The 15,657-nt window shown below is 43.4% G+C and overlaps 1 protein-coding gene across 1 annotated transcript in view; it reads right to left on the bottom strand.

Moving 5' to 3' along the window:
- Positions 1-15,657, bottom strand: part of LOC120914001 (protein prune homolog 2-like) — a 238,018-nt gene that overhangs the window by 95,644 nt on the left and 126,717 nt on the right. Inside the window, exon 5 of the mRNA XM_040324451.1 lies at positions 9,504-9,656. Within this exon, the coding sequence (XP_040180385.1) occupies positions 9,504-9,656 (153 nt within the window). The remainder of the gene's footprint in view (positions 1-9,503; positions 9,657-15,657) is intronic.

Here is a 15,657-nt window from a genome sequence, read left to right as displayed (position 1 = left end):
AGTGACGAGCGCAATGAATATGACTAAGTAATCAAAGTGTTAATCAGTGAACATTGATAATAAACTAAAATTGAAACAAAGTGCTAAAAAATATAAAAACATCAATAATGAATAAAAACGTTCAGCCAGCAAGTGGCCAGTGAAAAAAAAAAAAAAAAAAAAAAGTGTGCACAAAAATAGCTGCAAAAGTCAGCAGGCAAACATAAATATGAAGCCTAAATCAGTCCTGGAATAATAGGCTAACAATACAGCCTTTATACGTGCATAAAAGTGTAGGAAGTTCCATAAAGACAAAAATAAATATAAACTTCTCCAATAGTGATAAACAAATGTTTAAAATCTTCTCATGTGGGTCTTCAAATAATGTGGGCTCACAATGCGCTTACCTTCCCAAGGTAGTAATCAAGCCTTGATTAAATGGATATCCACAAGGGGTGTTGTTGAATCTGCAACTAGCTGTGGATGTTCAGGGCGTCCTGTATAATCCAATGTTTGTAGGCTCCAGGGGCCAAATTCTCAAAAGAGATACGCAGACTTAACTCCATTTTTCTAATTTTACACGGCGCGTATATTTGCGCGCGATCGTCAAAATGACTTAAGCAAAGATTTCCGTATTTTCAGCCGTACTTAAAGTAGTTACACCTGCGCATTCCCGGGCGCAAATTACGCTAGGCTCGCCGCTGTTTTTGATAGGCAAAGATGCAAATGAGGGAGTTAGGGCGATTCTCAGAATTAAGTGTGTGTGCCGTATTTTCCGCCCTGTGCGCACCTGTTAGTTTTTCTGACTAAAGTTCCACATTATAAAACCAGCCCTAATTTTACACATGCTGTGGAAGGGTTTGCAGAAGGGAGTTACAGCTCTAGTTGTGAAGTTTGTTGCTGAAAAATGCCAGGACCAGCAATGATTTTGACGGCACTTGCTGCCTTACAGGCACAAAGGAGGAGGAGGGCACAGAGGAGGAGGATGAGGGCACAGGCGCGTGTTTATCGGCCACGCCGTGATATTTGGCAAATGCCAGTTTATGAGGTCATTGGCAACTACCGATTTGATAGGGAGGCCATCCTGGAGATTACCCAACTCCTTCATGAGGATCTAATCGCCCCAACCCTACGTTCCCATGCCCTGACACCTCTGGAAAAAGTTATGGCAACACTGCATTTTCTAGCGAGTGGCTCCTTCCAGCGAGCATCTGGAGGTGTGGCTGGGATGGTGCAGTCCACCATGAGTAAATGCCTACATCAGGTGGTCCCTGCCATACTGCGGCGCATGAGCCATCAGTTTGTCATGCCCACCCAGGAGGACCAGCGTGTGCAAGCCATGACAGACTTCTACAATATTGCTGGCTTTCCTAAGATCATCGGTGCGATTGACTGCACCCATGTGGCACTCCAGCCCCCCCATGAAACTGAACACCTGTTCAGAAACAGAAAAGGGTGGCATTCCATCAACGTCCAGATGATTGTAGATGCCCATGGCCTCATCTGGCACGTTTGTGCCAAGTTTCCAGGGTCGTGCCACGACAGTTTTATTCTACGGCAGACCAAGATCTACCAAGACTTGGAGATGAACGTTTATGGAGACAGCTGGCTGATTGGTGAGTGACATTGGTGTCAGGTATGCCCCCCCCATGATGGAGACATCACAAGGGGCACATGCATGACTAATATCCTCCTGTCTTTTCCCTTACAGGTGACTCAGGATATGCATTGGGACCCCACCTGATGACCCCCTTTAGAAACCCCCAAACACCCGGAGAACGAAAATACAATGAGGTGCACGTCCAGACCCGGGCTATAGTTGAGCGGACTTTTGGCATGCTAAAGTCACGATTCCGATGCCTGGACAAGACTGGGGGTACACTATTGTATTCCCCAGACTTTGTATGCAAAATTATTGGTGCATGTTGCATACTGCACAATTTTGCATTAAGAAAGGGCATGCATGTGGACATATCTCCTGACCTGACCCCCCACCCAGGCAACCCCCCCCCCCAAACCCCTCTACCCGGTCTGCTGAGGGCCAGGCAATCAGGAGACAACTGTCTGAAGGCATCTTTGCCCAGTAAATGCATCCTAATACAATTTTTGTTTTTGATTTGCCAAGACCAAATCACAGAGATTATGTGACCTTTAAATCTTTATTTTGTTAAATAAATGCACATTACTTATATGCCAAACAGAATGTTTATTTTGATTTACAAAACGCACATTAATTATCTCACAATGAGAATGCATGAATGCACGTCACTGTGGTCCCTAGCACAGACACATCACATGCACATAGAATTGGATTAGATCCAAGTACCCCCCCCCCCCTTTGGTACTTGGGAGCAGTAACGCCCCGCCACGGCTCCAATTATGTCACTGTGCATTCATACACCATTCAGGAACCTAGGATGACTTCTCCCTGGTCCTGGGGATCCCTACTCCACCAAAACTGAGGGTGACACCCTTATGTTTTCAGGAATGCCATCCCCCCACATTCACACATCATTCACACACATAGACCAAATCATAAGTACAGTGTAAAAAAAAAAAAAAAAAGTACCCCTGCAAATTAGGGATGTTGCCGAGTGCTCCTTCTGGGCTGCCCACGGGCACGGGCATGGTCACGGGGACGGGCACGGGGACGGCCACGGGGACGGCCACGGCCAACTGGGGGATCTTCACGGGGGGGGGTCTGTGCAGGGGAGGGAGTATTTTCAGGGGGGGGGGACTGTGCAGGGGAGGGAGTATTTTGAGGGGGGGGGGCTGTGCAGGGGAGGGAGTATTTTGAGGGGGGGGGGACTGTGCAGGGGAGGGAGTATTTTGAGGGCGGGGGGACTGTACAGGGGAGGAAGCAGCCTCCCCTGGTGTCTGTCCTCCTGCTGGCCTTCCCTCCAAGGCAACGGCTATCCTTGTCAGACAGGAAGTTATGGCAGCCGTATTGGCCTGCACAGCCCGGGTATTGGCCTGCACAGCCTGGGTGAGGGCAGTCACCTCCTGGGCCACACCTGTTGTGGCGTTCCTCATGTCCCACAAACAGGTGATGACCCCCACGGAGTTGGTGGCCACGTCACCCAGTGACTCCCTCATTGCACCCAGGCTGCGCTCCACCTTGCTGATAGTTTTTTGTATTGCAGACAGACTGCGGGTCTGCCGGACATTGTCCCTCAACAGACTGACCGGCAGACGCACCAACCCCCCCCTGTTTTCAGGGGTCGGCATCCTACTTGCCCCTGAGGCTTGTGGCCTTGGAGGAGGAGTTGGAGTGAGCCATGGGTGCTGCTGCATGTTGGAGGAGGGTTGGAAGGGGCGACCCATGATGGTGGCCTGACTTCTGGGCGCCTGTGGGGTTCCCTCAGGGGATGATTCAAAGGTCATATCTTGGCCCATCATTATTTCCTGCCCAATCAGAATATTGTCATCTTCCTCCCCCTCATCCTCCTCCCACTCAACATCCAAATTAGGGGAGTTGTGGGCACTCCCCTCCCATGGCGAATCCTGCCCTTCTTGTGACTCTGCATGAGCCTGTCTTGGGGGTGGTGCAGCAGCCTGCCCTGATGGGCCAGCAACCTCCTGACCTGATGGGCCAGCAACCTCCTGACCTGATGGGCCAGCAACCTCCTGACCTGATGGGCCAGCAAACTCCTGACCTGATGGGGCTGCCACCTCCTGGGCTGATGGGGCTGCCACCTCCTGGGCTGATGGGGCTGCCACCTCCTGGGATGATGGGGCTGCCACCTCCTGGGATGATGGGGCTGCCACCTCCTGGGCTGATGGGGCTGCCACCTCCTGGCCATCTGGGGAGGACACAAAACAATCACAGGTTGTTGTATCCACAAACTTGGCACATCTTCCCTTCCCCCACCCACACATGCTAATCACCAGATAGAAATTCAAAAAAATTACCTGTCCTCATAAGAGGATAATTGTCAAAGCCAGGCAGGCCCACCACCTGCTGTGGGTGGAAACACTGGGCCACTGCCCATTCCTCCTCACTCATCCTGACTGGGCAGGGTCCCCCTCCTCCAGTGCCCCTGGTATGGGCATGCAGCGTTGCCAGCTTGTTCCGGGACACGCTCCTCAAGTCATTTATTTTTTTTTGAACTCCAGCGATGGTCCTGGTCTCCCCCCCCCCCGCCGCATTGATCCGATCGGTGATCTTTTGAAGGATCTCCTTCCTCCTGGCCGGGGTGGTGGTGTGGCTCTCAGGGCCATGGAGAAATCGCCCAAATTTAAGGACGCCCTGAGCAAGTATATGCTTCTCTGCCGGTGAAAAATTTAGCTTCCTGCGCTTGGGAGCCATGACAGACAACACCCAGCAACAGGGAACTCAGCCAACAAACAAACAACAATACACACACACACCAAAGAAAATACAAACAAGCCAAAATAAAAAATAGACAGACAGCTACTATTAATTCGAAAACAAACAGGCAAAAAAGAAAAACAAAAAATATAAACAAAACCCAAAAAAAACTATTAGTAAAAACAAACAGGCAAACAATCAAAACAAAAAACAAATTAGCAAAAACAAACACCAACTATACCCTCCAACTCCACAAACACTTTTCTCACAAAACAATCTTACCAACAAACACTGACAAACGTTCAAAGCAGAAGCAACTTGCTTTAGGAAGGGAACACAGGGAAATACTTTTGCAATTGAAGTGTGTTTGACTGGGGCTATTTAGCCACAGGGCGATCTTCAAACTAAGTACGCTTGGCCTTTTACCTATCTCACTGATTGCGCTGACCAAAGTTCTGCACATGCGCATTGAGGTCCAGATTCGTGCGCGCATGCGCAGTACGGCCGGCACTTCATTTGCATGGGGTCACGGCTCATTACAATGAAGCACGCCCACTTCAATCCCACTTGCCATAACCACGCCTTAGGCATTGAAACTTAAGTTAAGGATGGCGCAGTTTTGAGCGCAAATGCACTGAGAATACGGTAGTTACGACACCAACTTAGGGCGACCTAACTTAAATGACATAAGTTAGATAATCCTAAATTTACACATGGTTTTGAGAATTTGGCCCCAGATTTCTATTTGGCAGCGGTGGTGCTCAGCATGGGGAAATAAAAAAGGTAGCTTCCCATAGTGTAGTAAACCAAGGCTAATTTATTGGTAAAAACGCTAACAAGTGCATTTTAAAAGATCAAAGAAAACGAAACTAAGAAACAGCTGATGACAGCTTACTGATGTATTGCTTCAAAAATCAGTCCGTCCCTTACATGTTACACCACGTCACGTGGCTTCATCAGAGGTGACGGATTGGTTGTTGGACTTGTCATTTATAAGAGCCAGCAGGAAATAGCTCGATCGCCATTATGTCAGAGAAAGTGTCTCTTTACTGGCAGCGGCCAGAACATCAGTGATACTATGGTCAACTTTCTAGATTTGGACATCTCGATTGTAGACAACACATTGGTGACAAAAACACATTTCAAAAATATTGACACTAATAGCTACCTATCCGTAAAAAGCTGCCATCATAAATCATGGCTTTTCAATATACCTAAGGGACAACTAACAAGACTAAAGAGAAACTGCACATACCAAGAAGACTATGAAAAACAAGCTTTCTTTATTGGAACCAGATTTAAGGAAAAGGGATACACAGACAATTTTATTCAAAAACAGATTGAGACGGTATCAAAAATGGATAGAAACACCCTATTACAAGGACCAAAAATGAAAAAATACAAAAATGAGGCTCCATTCATTGTTTTAGATTACAACATACAACACCGAGAAGTTGAAAAATTGATAAAGAAACACTGGCACATTCTGAGAAGTGACCGAAACCTGCAAACAATATTACCGGATAGACCAAATATAGTATATAAAAGAGCTCCGACGTTGAGAGACCTAATTGTCAAAAATGTAGTAGTACCTCCACCAATAAGTGGGTACACCTTTTTCAAAAGTAAAGGTTTTGTACCATGCAAATACTGCTATGCATGTAGACACTCTAAAAAACCACAAAAGAAAAGAGAAGACTTCATTTGCACCAAAACTGGTCAAAAATTTATTATTAATGACTTCATCACTTGCCATACAGAAGGAGTTGTCTATGTACTACAGTGTACTTGTAATTTACAGTACGTAGGCCGAACCAAAAGACCACTCATGGTTAGGATAAAAGAACATATCCAAAATATTTTTAATGGTTTTCCGAAACATACTGTCAGTAAGCACTTTGCACTTTTCCACAATAAAGACCCCACACATCTCACCTTTTGGGGTATAGAAAAATACAAAAAACCATGGAGAGGGGCACACTTGGTAAGATCCATCAGCCAGAAAGAATCTAGATGGATACATAGCTTACAGACTATGGTACCTGATGGAATGAATGTAGAATTTGATCTTAATTGTTTCTTAAGTAATTTTTAATTATTATCTTATTCATTGCGATTGCAATGCTTTATTCATTTGCTATTTACTAGCATTTTATAAATATATTATATATTTTTTAAATCATTATATCATCCCTATGCATTTTATTATGTTATGTACATTTCCTGATTATGCAGTTATGAATTGTTATTATATAATTTATCACGTTGGATTCATATACTTAGAGCATATTAACTCTGATTATTTTATATCAAGATATATTGCTTTAATATTTAATATCCATTTAGCTACTCATGCTAACATTTATGCGGATTATACAGCAGATAGCTCCATCGCCATATTCGGTTAATATCAGTCCCAGATTATTCACAATGCTGTGTATCACCAGGCGTATAATTCAATCAATGGCTTTTTGATCTGGGGCTACACTAAAATGGCCGCCGGGAATACACAGCGCTCTGGACTCATAGACATGTTTAAGCTGATCCTTACCCACCGTTAAAATGGCCGCTGCCAGTAAAGAGACACTTTCTCTGACATAATGGCGATCGAGCTATTTCCTGCTGGCTCTTATAAATGACAAGTCCAACAACCAATCCGTCACCTCTGATGAAGCCACGTGACGTGGTGTAACATGTAAGGGACGGACTGATTTTTGAAGCAATACATCAGTAAGCTGTCATCAGCTGTTTCTTAGTTTCGTTTTCTTTGATCTTTTAAAATGCACTTGTTAGCGTTTTTACCAATAAATTAGCCTTGGTTTACTACACTATGGGAAGCTACCTTTTTTATTTCCCCATGCTGAGCACCACCGCTGCCAAATAGAAATCTGGAGCCTACAAACATTGGATTATACAGGACGCCCTGAACATCCACAGCTAGTTGCAGATTCAACAACACCCCTTGTGGATATCCATTTAATCAAGGCTTGATTACTACCTTGGGAAGGTAAGCGCATTGTGAGCCCACATTATTTGAAGACCCACATGAGAAGATTTTAAACATTTGTTTATCACTATTGGAGAAGTTTATATTTATTTTTGTCTTTATGGAACTTCCTACACTTTTATGCACGTATAAAGGCTGTATTGTTAGCCTATTATTCCAGGACTGATTTAGGCTTCATATTTATGTTTGCCTGCTGACTTTTGCAGCTATTTTTGTGCACACTTTTTTTTTTTTTTTTTTTTTTTTTTTTTTTTTCACTGGCCACTTGCTGGCTGAACGTTTTTATTCATTATTGATGTTTTTATATTTTTTAGCACTTTGTTTCAATTTTAGTTTATTATCAATGTTCACTGATTAACACTTTGATTACTTAGTCATATTCATTGCGCTTGTCTAGATAGTCTGTTACTTGGATTCTTTGAAAAGGAAAAGTAAGAAAAATAACATATTTGTGAACACCCTGGGAGCAGAAGACAGGCCCAAAGGCAGAGACAAAATGTGTAAATGGTCATCTGCCACTTGAAAGTGTAGAAATCGTTGATGTGGGTATATTGGAACATACAGGTAAGCATCTTGGATGTCCACAGATGCAATGTGTTGTCTCAGACCGCACAAAATGGTTGTTTCTTTTAGAGACTAATATACTTGCATTTTTTAATTGTGATAGAGTTCCTTTTAATCAATTAAATGTTTCTTTAAAAATAAAAGCAATATCTGGTACTTACTTATTTGAAGTAAAGCATAATTAAATGGATACAAGTATATGCTGGCATGGTAATTTCTGTATTTAATAGAAAGCAAAAACATTTAATTGCTAATTATTTTTGTGTGAATATATTTATTTTTGTTTGCATTATTAAGTCAATCAAGCAATGCTATTTAATTGTTATCTTCAATATGAAAGGCACAGTTAGTATATAAATCGTCGAAAATTATAAAAGTGCTTAAAGCTATATATTGTAAAAAAAATAAGCGAAAACATTAAAATCCACGCATGTCAAGCAACTAATTATACATTTGTACTGTAATACAATAAATAGAATTTAAGTTGGATGTAATCCATAAAATATAGACCATGGTATTAACGAAAATAATGTAACCAGGGTTATATTCCCTAATTGCTCACTATGTCAATTTCTCAAGGTGTAGGCATATGTGTAGGTAAAAACTCTGTTAAAGTGTATTTAAATCCAAGAACCAAAATGAAGAAACAAATTTGTTTAAACATTTTAAGACACATTATTGCATTTTTGGACATACATGACATTTGGACAATTGTTTTCACTTTCAGCCATTTGTCTATTACAAAAATAACCAGACCAATGTAACCTATGACCTACACTTTCAGTGTTTTTACAGTAGATAGAATCTTTTAGCTTTAAATTGCTTTGAACTATTTGTTCATCTTTACAACCTAAAACATGATGAACCTTGTCAGGGCTGCCCTGGGCACTATGGTGTCATGTGAGGTGGAGGGTGCACCACAAGGAGATTGGGAGGGAGGGGATTTGTGTTGGTAGGAGGAAATTGTGGGGAGGCAGGGGGTAAGAATGGTTCTAGGAGGGGAAATTTGGGGAAGCGTGCTAAGAGTGGTGATTTGGGGGCACTTGTGCTTGGAGGGGAATTTTTTTTTTGGGGGGGGGGATTTGTGCTATTAGGGATGATTGGGGGGTATTGGTGCTACAAAAGGAACTTTGGGGTGAGGAATTTGTGCTATGATGGGGAATGGGGGGGGGGGATTTGGAGTGAGGTTGGGGAGAGGAATTGTGTTCAAAGAGAACATTTGGGGGTAGAAGATTTGTGCTAGGAGGGAGACATTTTTTGGGAGAAGAATTTGTACTGGGGGCATATGGGGGGCAAAGATTTGTACTGGGAGGCACATTTGTACTGGGAGGAGGGGGAATTTATGTTTAGGGGCAAGCATGCAGATTAGTGCTTGATTATAATTTTTTTGGCTGACACATAATTGCTCATACATCTTTGAGGGGGTGGGGGGGGGGGCACAATTTGACATGTTAGCCCTGGGCTCTAGGTGACCTTGTCCCTGAACCTTGTTAGATGTAGTACAGATTTTCTAAAAATAATAAAGGAAACATTAGCAGTACTTATATCCTGTTACAAATTAGCTTTGGAAGCTATGAAGGCAGGATGCAATGATAGTGTACATTTAAAAGAAAAAACAGTAGTCTTTTTATAAATTTGTACCTTGCGTATGCAGCCTTGTCTCCTGTAGGCTACTAATAAGTTCTTCTCGAGATAGTAATTCAGGAAACCTCTGCTCCAAGATGCCTATGATCTCCTCCTGTTCTGTGGGTAGTCTTTCATGCTCAGCAGACAAGCAGCAAAACAGAATGCTTCCTACGGATACAATACTGCAGGTGTAATTGCAGCTAACAAAATATGTGTAGTTATTTTGAAAAAAAAGTTTGGTAGCTAGATGGAAGTTATCTATACAAAGGACCTATTTACCAAATGTAATTAGAAAACATGTTCTGGCTATTATAAGTGCATGGCAATCTTTTTTATGGATGTAAACATCGAGACCATGGTCTTATCAACTCAAACGTCATGTTTGTCAATACTGGCAAAACCATACAATTCTGATCAAACAAAATCATGCACAGAAACAGCAAGCGTCAACCTTTAAACCCTGCATATGGACCTCAATGACCTCACTGGTTGACCATATATATATATATGTCAATGTTCACCTTTGAAGGAAATAAATACATTTTGCACTTATTTTTTTTCTTCCATGGAGCGTACAAAGCATGGCACCCACAATCGATGGATCATGGGTGTAATATCAGACTCCTACTGACAGATCCTATAGATTTATGCCCATACTTCCATATGGGCTGTCAGTTTGAAAGCTGCAGGGCTTATGATTGAACTATGAGTGCCTTAATCAGTTCCCTCGCAGTTCATTGAGATGTACAAGACGTGTAGCCTTCTCATTCACTGATTACTGTGAATGAATGACACATCTGTGTGGGTAAGGTCTTGCACAGTGTCCCTGATTTTTAAATATGGCAGCAGATGTAGGGAGAGGACCCCCCCCCCACCCACCTGCTATCACAGGTAGGGGGACACTCAGGTGTTGGGGGGTGGCCTTGGAGCATGTTACATGTTGCACCCTAAATACAGGTGTAATGTGTAACGTGTAACATGCTCCAAAGGTGATTTTATCCTTTAATTGGCAAAGGAAAAAAATAGCAATTTTACTTAAATAAGGTGTATCAATTTGCTAGTTGGTGCAAGATAAGAAAGTCATGATAAGTAGCCTTCATGCTGTCTGAACTGTATCTTATTAAATTGTTCTTAGGGTACAGTGTGTCACTAACATTAATATACACCCTAAAACGTAACTCCCAACATTTTTTCGTCGGTTTCCTCGGCGAAAAGTGTACACACAACCGGTTTTCTCGGCAGAATACGTCTCCCATCGAGTTTCTGGCTGAATTCTGCCGAGAAAACCGGTCGTGTGTACGGGGCCTCACACTTCCTTGAGGAACATGTGTGTATATTGTTTATTTTATACTTACCTTTTTCCAGATACCATTAGCCTGGCCTGAGGCACTTCCTGGCACATAGTATTCCTATCCAAGGTTGCTGCTGTGACACCAGTCTTGCTTTTAGGGTTTGGAGCCTTATGGTGTGAAGTGTTGCGGTGATGTACCCTCCTGTGAGATCTCACTGAAGATACTGGCTGCTGAGATGTTGTACAGACCATGAGGAAGCAGACTGCAGAAGTCCCAAACACAGAGGTGGTGAAAGACCTCTGAGTAGAAGAGCAACACAGGAACCTCTCCATTAATATCCTGCTCTGATCTACAAGTCTGAGATACCAAAAGAATGTGTGAAGTAAAGGAGCCAACCTAAAGATTCAGTCAAAAATAGGGTACCCACTATCTGATGTCTAACCTTTTGCTGCTAGCCCAATAGTATTGTAGAAAAAGGGGAAAGGAGACTCCCAGGGGCTTTTTCGCAGCTAGAGAAATTGTAAACTCTTGAATTAAGTTTTTAAATTCATTTATTATTAACCACTTGCCACCTGCCAATGACATATTGACGTCGGCAAAGTGGTTGTAGAATCCTGACTGGACGTCATATGACGTCCTCAGGATTCTGAGCCGCTGTGCGCCCCCGGGGGCACGCATCGCGGCGATCGTTGTTGCAGGGTGTCAGTCTGACACCCCGCAACACCGATCAAGGTAAAGAGTCTCTCACGGAGACTCTTTACCACGTGATCAGCCGTGTCCAATCACGGCTGATCACAATGTAAATAGGAAAAGCCGGTAATCGGCTTTTCCTCACTCGCGTCTGTCAGACGCAAGTAGAGGAGAGCCGATCGGCTGCCCCATGACAGGGGGGGTTTTTGCTGATCGATCATCAGCACAGCCCCCCCCCCCGAGGATGCCCACTGGACCACCAGGGATGCCCACTGGACCACCAGGGATGGGCATATAGAACAGCAGTGAAAAAAAAAAAAAAGGATGCCACCCTAGACCACCAGGGATGAGGAGGACACACAAAATGGATGCCAATCAGTGCCGCAATGGATGTCAATCAGTGCCCACAATGGGCATCACTGATTGGCAGGCATTGTTTGGCACTGATTGGCATCCATTAGTACAACACATACAATAGTGCCCATCTATGCCCATCCGTGCCGCCTATCAGTGCCCATCCATTCCGCCTATCAGTGCCCATCCATGCCGCCTATCAGTGCCCATCCGTGCCGCCTATCAGTGCCCATCCGTGCCGCCTATCCGTGCCACCTATCCGTGCCCAGCCATGCTGCCTATCTGTGCCCATCTATCCGTCCCATCCGTGCCGCCTATCCGTGCCCATCCATGCCACCTATCAGTGCCCATCCGTGCCGCCCATCAGTGCCGCATATTAGTGCCCATCAATGCCACCACATCAGTGCCACCTCATTGGTGCCCATCAGTGCCGCCTTATCAGTGCACGTCAGTGCAGTACCATCAGTGCCCATCAGTGAAGGAGAAAACGTACTTATTTACAATGTTTTATAACAGAAACGAAAAAATGCTTTTTTTTTCTACATTTTCGGTCATTTTTTAATTTTTTTGGCAGAAAATAAATATCCCAGAGGTGATCTAATACCACCAAAAGAAATCTCTATTTGTGGGTACAAAATGATAAAAATTTAGCTTGGGTACAGTGTAGCATGACCGCGCAATTGTCATTCAAAGTGCAACAGCGCTGAAAGCTAAAAATTGGGCTGGGCGGGAAGGTGTATACGTGCCCTGTATGGAAGTGGTTAAGTATCAAAAATATTATACATAAAAGAGAAAAAATGGGGTCGAAAATGATAAATCCAATTACATACAGGGGCAACATTAAGAGCTCTAGTATACAGTTTGTAATATATGATGTTCATATATACAGTATATATATATATATATATATATATCTACATCTCACAATAACTATATGTAGTTAACCATTTGGCTGCCACATACGGACCCCCATCTGCCATTCTGTGCACCCTTTACCCTTCTTCCCTACTCTTTATGCACACATGAAATAAAGTAAAAAAAAAAAAAGCGAAGGCTCCAACCATTTTGACCATCCTGAGGGCAAGAACTTCACCCTGAAAGAACTATGCCTAGGACAGTTATCAAGTGAGTGTGGGGCATCTGTAATGTTTGCATGCTTCACAGCACTACGTTTTGGCACCCAATGTGCAGCTAGAAGGGCATTGCACATTGCAACAGCTTGTCTGAATTGGACTTTCCATCCAAAATAGTGTTTCACTTGAATGGTTGCTTTAACCTCCCTGGCGGTATGATTATTTCAGATTTTAGGTGCTGAAAGCGGTACCATTATTTGCAAGGAAATTTGGTGATTTGTACTGTAGGCCTGTATTTTTTAGGAATAACTCAGGCATCCCGGGTATGAAATTTTTTTAAAAACAAAATTATAAATTATAATATAATAAATAATTATAAATAATTCTAACAAATAATAATATAATTATAATAAAAATGATTCAATAATGTAATCAACTCAAAATCACTGAAATTTGCTCAGTTGTAGAATTGTCGCTGTCATTACTTTTATTTTTTTATGACGAATTTCCCCACAAATCGTTATCGCACAATTCTGCAAGTGATTATAATTTATTATCGCTGTTTTCTAGCTGCTCTAAAACCATTTTTGACACAAAGGGACCATTTTGGTTGCTATGGACAATCTACAGTTTGCAGGCAGAAAGAACAGTTTTTATTATATAAAAGAACATGTAGGGCACTGGGCAGACCACTAGGGACAAGGGGGGTGTGTATTTTTTACATACAGTACTGTAATCTATAAGATTACAGTATACTGTATGTAAGGTGTTTGTTTACCTTTTTGAATTTGGCGCCGTTCTCCGCTCCCGTGCGTCGTAACTTCGCAGGGAACGGAGATCGGCGGCACACAGAGGCACTGTGTGAATCGAGCGATGTCCCGCTCGCTCAAACAGCGCGGTGGCATCGCTGGATCCAGGGACAAGGTAAGTAAACCCTGCCTATGGATGCTGCGAGGCGAGCCCGAGTCTGACTCAGGGTTACCGATCGCAGCACAAAAATGTAACCCCGAGTCAGACTCGGGAATACCGCCAGGGGGGTTAATATGATGAAGAGATATTTCCAGAAGTGTTTTATACCCTTTTCGTGAGCTTACTTGTGTTTGTCACTGATTAGTAAATATAGAGGTTACTGCATTGAGACTTTTTGCCCGTTTTTGGTTAGAAGAGCTTTTGGAGCAAACCTCACCCAGAGCCTTGGTGCCAGATAGAGGGAGAGGTGCTACCACCATAGTGAGAGAGGAGAGAGTAAGCACTGTACTACATGAAGAGTGTGAGGCCTCGTACACACGACAGAGATTCTCGGCAGAATTCGCCGAGAAACTCGGTCAAAACCCGGATTCTGCCGAGAATCTCTGTCGTCTGTACAGTTTTGGCTCGATGGAGCCGCCGAGGAGCTCGACGAGAAAATAGAGAACATGTTCTCTATTTTCTCGTTGGCCGCGTTGTTCTATAGGAGAAGGCGGCCCGCCGAGCTCTTCGGCGGCTTCATCCCAAAACGAGACGAGGAACTCGACGTGCCAAGCACGTCGAGTTTCTCTGTCGTGTGTACGAGGCCTGAAAGCAGCCAAACTCTCTACTGTATGTTTTAATTATGGTTCCTCACACTCAGCTTTGTGGCTGCAGCAGATAGAGGAGATACTCAAATGAGAGTAAGTGTAAGTATCCTGTAAGTGATTTGTGGTCTTGTACCAGTGTTATCTGGCCAGGAAAATTAGCTTGACACCAGAATATAGATGAGTTTGTGCAGGAATCTGGCCCTCTGCACTGTAATGGGCTTTGAGATTGTGGGCCTATCGTGAGTGTCTTGTGTGAAGATATCTGCCACCATCTGTCCTTGGTCCGTGTGGGGGAACTGGAAGCTACTTATTCTGTTGCCCAGTGATCATCCTCTAAGTGTTGATTGGAACACTGGTTTCAACAGTACGGATAACCTGAACACCCCCGTTCGGGTTCGCACCAGAACCTTCGAACGGACCGACCGTTAGCACAAACATTTAGAACCCCATTGACGTCTATGGGACTCGAACGTTCAAATTCAAAAGTGCTCATTTTAAAGTCTAATATGCAAGTTATTGTCGTAAAACGTCTGAGAACCCGGGTCTTGCCCCAGGGAACATGTATCAGCCCTGGTTCACACTGGGTACGATTTGAGATGCGATTTGACATGTCAAATCGCATCTCAAATCGGCGGCAATTGTCGGCAATGGCACTATCCTAATCAGTGCGACGCCGCATCTGCGATTTCAAAAAGTAGTTCCTGTACTACTTTTTGCGATTTCGGGCCGCGATTTACATTAAATTGCGGCCGAAATCGCGGCAAATCACGGTAAAATTGTGGCAAAATCGCGGCCGCGAAATCGCGGTAAAATCGTTTTACCGCGATTTTGAATTCGCAGCAGTGTGAACCTAGGCTCAATGGAATTTTTTTTTTAAATCGGTAGTTTTTTCTGGAGCAGTGATTTTAATAATGCTTAAAGTGAAAAAAAAAAGAAAAATTCCTTTAAATATTGTACCTGCTGGGTGTCTATAGTATGCCTGTGAAGTGGCACGTGTTTAGAACTGTCCCTGCACAAAATGAGATTACTATAAGAAAAAAAGTAATTTAAAACTGCTTGCAGCTTTAATGTAATGTCTGGTCCCTGCAATATGGATGAAAATCATTGAGAAAAATAGCACAGACACACACAGTACACACACCACATAGATTTAGGTGCACACTGCAGAGGACACAGGCAGTACACACCACGTAGCTTTAGGTGC

The sequence above is a fragment of the Rana temporaria genome, chromosome 1 (assembly GCF_905171775.1).
Source record: "Rana temporaria chromosome 1, aRanTem1.1, whole genome shotgun sequence".
Classification (NCBI taxonomy): domain Eukaryota; kingdom Metazoa; phylum Chordata; class Amphibia; order Anura; family Ranidae; genus Rana; species Rana temporaria.
The sequence above is the reverse complement of the archived record's forward strand: the minus strand, read 5'-3'. Positions and strand labels throughout refer to the sequence as shown.